General features: G+C 38.8%; 2 protein-coding genes across 3 annotated transcripts in view; one reads left to right on the forward strand and one right to left on the reverse strand.

The window, feature by feature from the left end:
- SLC25A12 (solute carrier family 25 member 12) overlaps positions 1-12,611 on the forward strand; it is a 231,767-nt gene that overhangs the window by 53,974 nt on the left and 165,182 nt on the right. The window lies entirely within an intron of this gene.
- The window catches only part of HAT1 (histone acetyltransferase 1), a 72,661-nt gene that overhangs the window by 36,834 nt on the left and 23,216 nt on the right, over positions 1-12,611 (reverse strand). For both annotated transcript variants that reach the window (XM_003921876.4, XM_074399469.1), the window contains 2 exons: positions 12,092-12,167; positions 6,268-6,388 (listed from right to left, as the gene is read on the reverse strand). In XM_003921876.4, coding sequence (XP_003921925.2) covers positions 6,268-6,388; positions 12,092-12,167 — 197 coding nt within the window. The remainder of the gene's footprint in view (positions 1-6,267; positions 6,389-12,091; positions 12,168-12,611) is intronic.

Here is a 12,611-nt window from a genome sequence, read left to right on the forward strand (position 1 = left end):
TGTATCTGCTGGTCTCTCTACTTAGTAAACTTTCCCCTCAGATTATAACATGGATGGTTCCTCCTTCATTATTCAGAAATGAGCAAAATTTTTCTTCCTAACACTACCTGAATTTAATTTGTTTATTTACTATTTTGTTTACTGACTGTTCCTCTTGGCTAGAATGTAAGCTCCATGACTTTGTTTGCCACCGTATCGCTGGCATCAAGAACACAGAAGACACTATGGAATGAACACTCACTGCAGACTGAGATAGAAGATGTAAACCCATGACCCATGTATCCCCTACCCAATCATTTTATAATAAGATGAAAAAAGTCTTTGTTTGAATACTCAATATAAATGATCTTTCACCACGAAGCACATAAGTAACAGTAACTCTACAAAAAGAAATTATAAAAGATTGATTCCTTACTCCTAGCACAGTACTTCTAAATGAAAAACCTAATGTTCAAGAACGGAACAATTAGATGTCAATGCAAATACACAGCTATTTTCACTGCGTGAAGTATTTAAAAGATTTATCTATAACTAAGTCAATAGTTCTTTCAAAGAAATCAATTCAGTGTTATCAGCTGCAACTGTAAAAAACAAAAACCCTCCAAGAGTGGATTTATGCATAAGGAAAAATATCACCTGCATTTTTAAGAAGAATATCTAGCTGGGCTTGGGTCTGGAGAATTTAGGAATCTACATATTTGATTAAAAAAAACCTATTTTAATAAATGTATTAAATGCTAGTTCATCTCATATTAAATTTTTTCAAACATCAAACCCTACAGTACTATTCAGAATCACTTCTGTATCTGTAAAATTTCAAAAGTTATCCTGGGACACAAACTATATTAAATAAAACATATTAAATGTAGTTATACATTATTTATCTGGCAAGCTCAGTCATCTCAAACATGGCTGGGAAATGGGGAAAAAAACACACAAAAAAACCAAGTAGTACTCAAAATATTTCTAATAGTAAAGCTGAACATGAATATGAAAATACTTCAGATCTTTTTCATACTAGGCACAATTCATGTTATAATGGGGTATAGGGGTGGCAAAAGATGAAAAGTCAGAAGTTAAAGTCAGTTTAAAGCCCTGAAAAAGTTGGCTGCATTGTTAATGCTTTAGGAGCTGCTACTATTGCAGAAGGTGGTTATGACATACAGTATAGTCTGATTCCATCAAGCGTACCAATATGGTTTTTTTTTTTTTGAGACACAGACTCACTCTGTTGCCAGGTTGGAGTGCAGGGGCACAATCTTGGCTCACTGCAACCTCCACCTCCTGGGTTCAAGCAATTCTCCTGCCTTAGCCTCCCGAGTAGCTGGGACTACAGGTGCACACCACCACACCCAGCTAATCTTTGTATTTTTAGTAGAGATAGGGTTTCATCATGTTGGCCAGGATGGTCTCGATCTCTTGACCTCATGATCCACACACCTCAGCCTCCCAAAGTGCTGGGATTACAGGCTTGAGCCACCGCGCCTGGCCCCAATATGGTATTTTTAACCATAAGGGGATTGTTTCCTAGTGTGAAGCCCCTTAGGATGATAGCAGTAAACTGGGAGCACATGGCATAAAACATGGAAGAAGGGTGGATATGGTGGCTTGTGTCTAGAATCTCAGAATTTTGGAAGGCCAAGGTGGGAAGACTGTTTGAGGTCAGCCTGGGCAATATGGCAAGACCCCCATCTCTACAAAATATTAAAAATTTAAAAAAACCTTTAAATAAGGGGGGTAAAAACATATGGTAAAAAGGAGAAAGATACCTATGTAACAAACCTGCATGTTCTGCACATGTATCCTAGAACTTAAAAGTAAAATTTTTTAAAAAAAGGAAGAGAAAGAAAAAGCAGTAAGCACAAGAGCCCAGACCCTCTTAGAAAAGGTCATAAATGTTCCTAACATCTTTTAATCAGGATATTATTATATATTATGCATAACAACACTAAATTATCATTTCCTCATACAATACTGATTATTTATTAGTTGTATGACTTTGGACAAAACCGTCACAATATAACAAATCCCTCAAAATTTAAATAATAAAAAGGGTGAAGCCGGGTGCGGTGGCACACGCCTGTAATCCCAGCACTTTGGGAGGCCAAAGCTGGTTGATCATAAGGTCAAGGGATTGAGGCCATTCTAGCCAACATAGTGAAACCCAGCTCTACTAAAAATAGAAAAATTAGCTGGGTGTGGTGGTACACGCCTGTAGTCCCAGCTACTCAGGAGGCTGAGGCAGGAGAATTGCTTGAACCCAGGAGGTGGAGGTTGCAGTGAGCTAAGATTGCACTACTGTACTCTAGCCTGGCGACAGAGCAAGACTCCATCACACAAAAAAAGCAAAAGCCAAGTCAGTCAGTTCCAGTAATCAGAGGTTTCAACCAAAAATAAAGATGAGGCACAGAGCAGTTAAAGTCAGTTTAAAGCCCTGAAAAAGTTGTTTTCATTGTTAATTCTTCAGGAACTGGTACTTCCTCAGAAGAAAGTTATGACATATAGTATGAAGTAATGTATTTCATCTGTCACACTTATGTCTAGCACAGTATTACCAACAGTATATCAGATATGATTTACTAAAACTTGCTGGATTTGTAAGTGCAAAGAAAAGAGATTTTTGCTATAAGAATGTAAACTTTCCATTTTAAAACATATTGTTTAGTAACAAAATGGGATTTAATCTTTAAAAAAAATATCACCTCTGTGAAGTATTGCTTAAAGTTTCAATGCCCTTAAATAAAGAATGCTCAGAAATCTGTTTCTGAGCATTCTAAAATATATAATTTTATAAGTCTAAAATACATAATTTTCGTAAGGCCCTCAAAGATTCATGTCCATCCCACATGCAAAATACATTCATACCACTCAAACATTCCTAAAAGTCTCAATCATTACAGTATCAACTCAAGTTCAAAATCTCATCTAGATAAAATCAGTTCAAAAGTCACATATCTCATCATCTAAATCAGCTATAGGTAAGACTCTGAGTATGATACATCCTAGAGCAAAATTCCTATCTATGAACATGTGAAATCAGAAAACAAAGTATCACTTCCAAAAGACAATGGTAGAACAGGCATAGGACAACAGTTACAGATTCTCTCATTCCAGAAGAGAAAATGGAAGGAAGAGAGGAGCCACTGGTATCAAGGAATTTCAAAAATCCAGCACGGCAAATTCCATTAGGTTTCAAGGCCTAAGAATAACTGTGTCCTGCAACTCTACACTCTGGATCCAGAGCTTTGCTCTCAGAGTCATTCTTCCATTTTCTTTAAGGGTAGCACATGTTTGCAGCTGGGCAGTTTAATTAGCCCACTTCCTGCCTATGGAATTTGGAGAGTTCATACAGCCTTCCTTCATTTTGTCCTGTCAGTCCAAGCTATACTTTAAAGTTTTATTTCTTACAACCCTTGAGTCACCTGTGTACGTTATGAGGGTTCACACCATTAGACAAGAGGGTCCTCCACAGATGTCCCCCAGATCTATATTACTAGCTCTTTGCTGAGACAACTGAGATCCATGAGTCACATGCCTAATCCCTTCACCACTAGTAAAAGGTTATCCTGCCACACTCATAGTTTTCTCTCCAGAGCACACTTCCCACCTTTCTGACAATAAATATCCTAACTAGTGTCTTCTGCAATCTGGATAGCCTAAGAGTTTCCCAAATCATCAAGTCCTGTATCCTTTTTGTTTAACCATTCTTCCCTCAATTTATCTCTTTCCTCACTTTACTATAAGCAGCCAGAAATCACACCACACCTCCAATACTTTGCATGAAAACCTCCTCAGCTAAATACCCAAGTTCATTGCTTACAGGAAGTTCTCCTTTCCACATAACTGCAGGACATAGTTCAGCTAGGCTTTCTGCCACTATAGAACAAGGATCTCCTTTCCTCCAGTTGCCAAATACATGTTCCTCATTTTGTTCTAAGCCCTCACCAACAAGAGGCCCTCTTTTGTTGTTGTTGTTGTTGTTGTTGTTGTTGTTGGAGACAGGGTCTGGCTCTGTCACTCATGCTGGAGTACAGTGGCACAATCTTGGCTCCCTGCAACCTTCACCTCCCGTGCTTAAGCCAATCTCCTACCTCAGGCTCCAGAGTAGCTGCAACTACAGGCACACACCACCACACCCAGCTAATTTGTGTGTGTGTGGTGGGGGGGGCGGGGGTGGGGGTGGGGGTTTTGGTAGAGATGGGGTTTTGCCATATTGTCTAGGCTGGCTCGAACTCCTGAATTCAAGTGATCTACCCACCTTGGCTTCCCAAAGTGCCACCAAGCCTGGCCTTTACTTATTTTAAGAGATGTGAGCCATGAAGCCTGGCTTTTTTTTTTTTTTTTTTTTTTTTAAGAGAAAGGGGCTCACTGTCACCCAAGCTGGAGTGCAGTGGGGCATGATCATATTTACCTTACTGCAGCCTCAACCTCTTGGCCTCAAATGATTCTCCTGCCTCAGTCTCCTCAGTAGCAGAGGCACTTTTAATGTTCATGATTCTACCAAAACTATGTTTATGACAATATTTATATTCTCTAAGATGGTACAGGCTTTCTCTCCCACACACCTAGCTTCATTCTGAGCCCTAACCAACAATCCATATTTCCTTTAACATCCATATTTCTACCAACAGTCCATTCAAGGTAATCTATTCTTTTTCTATCATGCACCTTCAAAACTCCTCCAGCCTCTACCTATCTCCAAAGACACTTACACATTTTTAGTTATTGGTTAAAGCAGCATCCCACTTCCTGGTATGAAAACCTATAATGGTTTTCTGTGGCTGCTATAATAAATTACCACAAATTTGGTGGCTTAAAACAACATTTATTCTCCTACACTCTGGATGTGGTCTGCAATTAGTATCACTGGGCTATAATCAAGGTAATATACTCCCTCGGGAAGGTCTAGAAGGGAATCTGTTCCTTTCTTATTCCAGTTTCTAGTGACTAAGCATTCTTTGGCTTGTGGCCACATCACATCTGCCTCTGTGGTCACACTGCCTTCTCCTCTTCTGTCATCAAGTTTCCTTCTGCCTCCCTCTCATTAGGATACATGTCATTACACTTCGGTCCACTCAAATATTCCAGGATAATATCAAGATACTTTAAATTATATCAGCAAAGTGCCTTTTGCAATATGAGGGGGGAACTATTATTCAGTCTACCACAGACACATACTCATCTCTCTCTCTCTCTCTCTCCTTTTTTTTTTTTTTGACATGGAGTCTTGCTCTGTTGCCCAGGCTGGAATGCAATGGTGTGACCTCGGCTCACTGCAACCTCCACCTCTGGGTTCAAGCGATTCTCCCACCTCAGCCCCCCGAGTAGCTGGGATTACAGGCATGCACCACCACGCCTGGCTGATTTTTGTATTTTTAGTAGAGACAGGTTTCACCACGTTGGCCAGGCTGATCTCAAACTCCTGACCTCAGGTGATCTGCCTGCCTTGGCTTCCCAAAGTGTTGGGACAACACGCCCAGCCTGAGTATGTAATTTTAAAACTACCATAGAATAGATTCTCTCCTCCCTCAAACCTTAATTTTTTTTATTAAGAGACAGGGTCTTGTTCTATTGACCAGGCTGGAGTGCAGTAGTGCTATCATGGCTCACTGGCAGCCTCAAGCTCCTGAGCTCAAGCAATCCTCCCACCTCAGCCTCCCAAGTAGCTGAGACTAAGGATGTGTGTCTCCATGCCCAGCTAATTTTTAAAATTTGTTTTGTACAGACAGGGTCTCTCTATGTTGCCCAGGCTGGTTTCCAACTCCTGGGCTTGAGATTCTCCCACTTCGGCCTACAAAAGCACTGGGATTACAAACACAACTCACTGCGCCCAGCCCAAACCTTTAATTTTTAGAACCTATTTTTTTGTTTGTTTAGTTTTTGAGACAGGGTCTAGCTCTGTCATCCAGGCTGTAGTGCAGTGGCATGACTTCAGCCAACCGTAGCCTCTGCCTCCTGGGCTCAAGCCATCCTCCCACATCAGCCTCCTGAGTAGCTGGGATTACAGACACATGCCACCACGCTCCCCTAATTTTTGTGTGATGTGTTTGTTTTTTGGTGTGTTTTTTGGTTTTTGGTTTTTTTTTGAGAAATGGAGTCTCACTATGTTGGCCAGGCTGGTCTTCAACTCCTGAGCTCAAAATATCTGCCCCTATTGGCCCCTCAAAGTGCTGGGATTACAGGTGTAAGCCCCCACACCCAGCCTAAAACCTTATTTTAAAATCAACTCAATTGGAAAACAGTAAAAATGTACTTCTGTTCTCTTACCTCTACACAGTCAAAGTTCTCATCAACTTTAGATGCATATTCAACGCGGAACATTGTTGACAGGCTACCAGCAATATAGTATAACAGGATCTTTAGACCCTTGTAACCAAAAGCAGTTTCACTGAAATGGAAAAAATAGCAATAATGAGAATGAATTTTTGCAGTCATTAAAAAGTATTAACTCTACATATAAACAAGTTTAATTTCATGGGTAGTTTCATCATTTTAAACTATACTTTAAAAAATCATCTACAATAAAATGTGCTTCAGTTTTCATCTATAAAATAGAATAATGGTGCCTAATTCAGGAATGTTGTTTGGGTTAAATGAGTAAGTTAATACATGTAAATTACTTATAAAATCAGCACATTGTGCAAGTACTCAATAAATGTCATACATTTAATACTATTGCTACTGTTGCTGTTGCTGCTACTATTAACCAGTATTAGACAGCATTTCAAATGAGAGAAGTATTGTTAAACTAGGACCTGCTAGGCAAGCAGCTACCAAGTTTTGGACCAGTCCCTCCAACTCACCACTTACTGAATTACCAACATTCAGAGCTCCGGCAATAGCACCTGCCTTACTACACGTAAACTGCTCTATGAACTCAAAAAGCAGATAAAGAACTGCTGCTAATTTTTCCACCCCTGCTCCCTGCTATGACATATACGCCTTAATATTCCTTTTTTCAGCTTAAGAGTCTTCTAAAAAGTGAACTCTAAAGTATCCAGAATAGGCAAATCTATAGCAATAGAAAGCAGATTAGTGACTAAGACTAGGGGACAGAGTAAAGGAAAGTGACTATTAATGAAGTTTAGGGTTTTTGCTGGAAGTGATGAAAATGTTCTAAAGTTGACTGTGATTACACACTCTGAATACATTAAAAACCACTGAGTTTTACACTTTAAATAAATGAATTGCACAGTATATATCTCAATAAAGCTATATTCTGATTTTTTTTAGAAAGTACATTGTGAAAGAAAAGTATTTGAAAGTAGTAGTGACATTTCCAAATTCCTGTCTAGGCTACTGAAATAAAATATGAGCATTGTCCATTCCAGTGACTCTGAAAGTTATGTGAAGAAGAAAGGAGTGGCAATGACACTAGGATCAAGAGCAATATCATGCTTGGGTCATAAGGTTAAGGGATATCACAATTATGTTACTGTCACCTGCCTACCTTACAAGAATGGTACTTGAGCATACCACTTTCGGTGACATTATGCAAAACAGATAAGAGAATGTGCAAAACGCTATTAAGAAGCACTATCTGGGCCGGACACAGTAGCTCATGGCTGTAATCCCAGCACTTTGGGAGGCCAAGGCAGGGAGATCACCTGAGGTCAGGGGTTCAAGACCTGCCTGCCAACATGGTGAAAACCTCTCTCTACTAAAAAATACAAAAAAAAAAAAAAAAAAAAAAAAATTGGGCGGGTGTGGTGACAGGTGTTTATAATCCCAGCTACTTGGGAGGCTGAGGCAAAAGAATCACTTGAATCCAGGAGGCAGAGATTGCAGTGAGCTGAGAATGCGCCACTGCACTCCAGCCTGGGCAACGCAACAAGACTCCATCTCAAAAAAATAAAAAGAAGCAGTATCTGTAAAATTAGATCTTATCTACTAAGATATTACCACAGATTTTTTATAGTAGTAAAAAGTAGAGAATAAAACAATGTCTCTTTAAAGATAGAAATCCAAAGAGAAAATATTCTTATTTTTATAATAAAATAAAATCTGTTTAAAATATGTAAGGCTGAAATGTTGGCATTTATCTTTGTATAATAAGATATAATTATTCATTTGAAAGCATATAAATATCTAATCTGATACATTAATAATGAGAAATTCTCAGGAAATTTGTTGCAGGAAGAGACCTTTGTTGACCTAAAAGTACATTTAAGGCTGGGAACCGTGGCTCATGCCTGTAATCCCAGCGCTTTGGGAGGCCAAGGCGCATGGATCACTTGAGGCCAGGAGTTCAAGAACAGCCTAGCCAACAGGGTGAAACCGTCTCTATTAAAAATACAAAAATTAGCTGGGCGTGGTGGCCTATGTCTATAGTCCTACCTACTTGGGAAGCTGAGGCAGGAAAACCGCTTGAACTCAGGAGGTGTAAGTTGCAGTGAACTAAGATTGCACCACTGCACTCCAGCCTGGGTGACAGAGTGAGACTCCATCTCAAAAAACAAATGAACAACAACAACAAAGCCATACATTAAATATGGCTGGGTGCAGTGGCTCATGCCTGTAATCCTACGACTTTGAGAGGCCAAGGCAGGCAGAATATCTGAGCTACAGAGTTCAAGACCAGCCTGGCCAACATGCCAAAACCCCATCTCTACTAAAATTACAAAAAAAAAAAAAATTTAGCTCGGCGTGGTGGTACATGCCTATGGTCCCAGCTACTTGGGCGGCTGAGGCATGAGAATCACCTGAACCAGGAGGCGGCAGAGGTTGCAGTGAGCTGAGATCATGCCACTCCACTCCAGCCTGGGCAACAGAGCAACACTCTGTCTCAAACAAACAAACAAACAACAACAACAAAACCTACAAAAAAAACCCCACACATTAAAGAAACACATCAATGATGTTAAAATAATGCATGGGGGAAAAAAGACATGAAGGAAAATATTTAAGGTCCACTATGTCTAAATACCCTTTCCTACTACACCAAACCAGGGGTTCCATGGGAAACTGGTTGACTCCAGAACTAACAGGGAAAGTACAAGATGAATCTGGAAACATCTTACTGTGCCAGAAAGTAAAGTGTCCTCAAAATTGTAAGGACATATCAGAAAGACTCAAAAGTGTCTGAAAGGGTGGCCACCTGCCAAATTTGGGATAATCTCAACATCAAAATTAGTGGCAGTAACAGACTGTACATAACCCATTGAATTTAAAAAAAAAAGAATCCTTAGCCGGGTGCAGTGGCTCACACCTGTAATCCCACCATTTTCAGAAGCCCAGGTCAGAGGATCACTTGAGCCCAGGAGTTCAAGACCAGCCTGGTCAACAAATTTTTAAAAATTAGCTAGGCGTGGTGGTACTACAGTCTTAGCTCCTCAGGAGGCTGAGGTGGGAGGATCTGCTTGAGGCTGGGAGTTCAAGGCTGCAGTAAGCTCTGATCACACCACTGCATTCCAGCCTGGGTAATAGAACAAGACCCTGTCTCAAAAAAAAAAAAAAAAAACAGAAAAAGAATCCTGAGTTTGATATAAATAAAAAAATAAATAAGGGGAAGAAGAAAAGCTCTTTCTTATACTAGTATGCCAACTAATAAATTGAAAAGGTATGATAGAGTTACAAAATCACCACTTTACAATCATCATAGTAAAATAATTGACTCAAGCAAGAATCATTAATGGATGCTAAAACTACTGGGTAAAAACTTGATGGAAAACAGGCTATTTTCAGTCTTATCTGCCTACAAACTACTTATAAATTACAAAGGAAAAAACAGTACTTTTATAGTGAAAAAATCTGGCAGCCACCTCCAAACTAAGTGGCCCAAGTTAACTGAACCAACAAAGGACAAACTGACATCACGGACTTGCTGATGTGATACACTGAGGACACATTACCACTTTTGTAATGGTACTGCAAAAACATGCATTATCTGAGTTTAATCACAATGAAACCAATCAAATCAGTGTAAAATAAGATTTCTACAAAATTAGCCTATACCCTACAAAAATGTCTGTCAGGAAAAAACAAAGGCTGAGGATCTACTTAAGATTAAAGAATGAAAAGATGTAACAATGAAATGCACTATCATTCTGTATTGGATCCAGGATTAGAGAAAATTGCTATAAAAGAATTACTAGAAATCAACTGACAAAATCTGAAACACGGACTGTATATCAGAAAATAGTACTGTATCAAGTTGGGCAAGGTAGCTCATATCTGTAATCCCAGCACTTTGGGAGACCAAGGTGGGCAGATCACTTGAGGTCAGGAGTTTGAGACCAGCCTGACCGAGACGGTGAAACCCTGTCTCTACTAAAAATACAAAAATTAGCTGGGTGTGGTGGCAGGTGCCTGTAATCCCAGCAACTTGGGAGGCTGAGGCAGGAGAAATCATTTGAACCCAGAGGTGGAGGTTACAGTGAGTTGAGTTAGTGCCACGGCACTTCAGCTCGGGCAACAATTTGAGACTCAGTATCAATGTTAAATTTCCTGAATTTTTACAATTCTTCCATGGTTGTTGCCCTTATTTTTAGGAAATACATACTTAAGAGAAATGAAGGGTAAAGGATCAGGATATATCTGCAATCTACTCTCAAATAGTTCAACAACAATAATACATTTTTATAAAAGAGAATGATCAAAGCAAATGTAGCTAAATGGCAACATTTGGTGAATTCAGGTAAAAAATATACAGAGATCACTGTACTATTCTTGCAACTTTCTGCAAATTTGAAATTTTTTCAAAATCAAAAGTTTTTTAAAAGGTAACTGACTCAATAATGTAATCAAAGTATAAGAAATTAAAGAACAGTGCTGAATATACTGGGACATATCTTTGTTTTTGTTTTTCTGAGACAGAGTCTCACTCTGTTGTGCAGGCTGGAGTGCAAGAGCGTGATCTCAGCTCACTACAACCTCTGCCTCCTGGGTTCAAATGAATTATCTTGCCTCAGCCTCCCCAGTAGCTGGGACTACAGGCGTGTGCCACCATGCCTGGTTAATTTTTCTATTTTAATAGACGAGGTTTCACTATGTCAGCCAGGCTGGTCTCGAACTCCTCATTCTGCCCTCCTCGGCCTCCCAAAATGCTGGGATTACATGTGTGAGCCACCATGTCTGGCCTGGGATATATCTTTAAAGTTCCTTCTAAAAAATAAACTTCAGAGCAGGTACAGTGGTTCATGCCTGCACTCCCAGCACTTTGGGAGGCCCAAGTGGGAGGATCACTTGAGCCCACAAGTTCAAGACCAGCCTGGGCAACAGAGGTATACCCAATCTCTACAAAAAATAAAAAAAATTAAAAAACCGCCAAGTATGGTCATGTGTGCCTGTAGTCCCAGCTACTCGGAGGCTGAGGTGGGAGGACTGCTTGAGTTCATGAGGTTCGGGCTCCAGTGAGCTAACACTACAGTACTGTACTCCAGCCTGAGTGACAGAGTGAGACCCTGTCTCAAAAATAAATAAATAATAAACTTCTCTCAATTGCTTATTTAATCAGAGAATAACAATTTAAGCTTTTTATTACAGCTTTAGGGTAATACATGCTACTAGAAGTAACTTAGCAAAACGGTAGGCAGAAAAAAGCAGTAGTTATGATCATGGTATCTGGAGTCAGATTACAGCTTTTTATTACAACTTTAGGGTAATACATGCTACTAGAAGTAACTTAGCAAAACGGTAGGCAGAAAAAAGCAGTAGTTATGATCATGGTATCTGGAGTCAGATTACAGCTTTTTATTACAACTTTAGGGTAATACATGCTACTAGAAGTAACTTAGCAAAACGGTAGGCAGAAAAAAGCAGTAGTTATGATCATGGTATCTGGAGTCAGATTACCTAAATCTATATTCTAGCCGTTGGTATGTTCTTAAACAATTACCCAATTCCATCAATGCACAAAGTAGTAAATAATAATACCATCATTAATACTGTTATGAGAATACATTTGTAGCACTAAATGGTAGGTATTAAAATGGCTGGTGTCTCAATGTATAAAATACCATTATAACATATATTTTAAGATAAACCACATAAAAAATAAGAGTAAAGAAAATAAAATTTGATTTCTTAATCTAAAAGAAAAAGAACAAAATTTTTTCTCCATACTAATCTGACATTTTACTAAGTTACTTACTCATCCCCAAAGAGTTGATGGGTATATTCAGGAAAGAAAGTTCTAATGTCATTTTCAAGATCTTCAGGAAAACGAACTGTTTAAAGGAATAAAAAATACAGAGACATTAAAGATATTAAAGATGTTGAAGGTAACAGATATTTCTATTTCAAGAATTTCAGTATAGCTAGGATATAGCCAACATTTTTCTTACTCAAAGTGCCATTTCTCCATTACATGATTTACACTGTATACTCAAGAGACCAGTGAACAACAAAAATTAAAATATTACTTTGAGTGCTTCAGCATTGAAACCCTACTTATTCTAAGAATTATAAGGCTAGGTATGACAGATTTTTCCATATGTTTATGCATAATGCGTTGAGTAAAGAAAAAACAAAAAGACACTTTGAGGTAAGAAAAGTTACAGCAAATGAAAACAGTATGCTTTAAGAAATATTGTAATAATAACAATAACCAGATGACATTTATGTTGTTTGGGTTTTTTTTTTTTTTTTTGCTATTAAAAATAACACTGCAA

The sequence above is a fragment of the Saimiri boliviensis genome, chromosome 5, assembly GCF_048565385.1.
Source record: "Saimiri boliviensis isolate mSaiBol1 chromosome 5, mSaiBol1.pri, whole genome shotgun sequence".
NCBI classification, from domain to species: Eukaryota; Metazoa; Chordata; class Mammalia; order Primates; family Cebidae; genus Saimiri; species Saimiri boliviensis.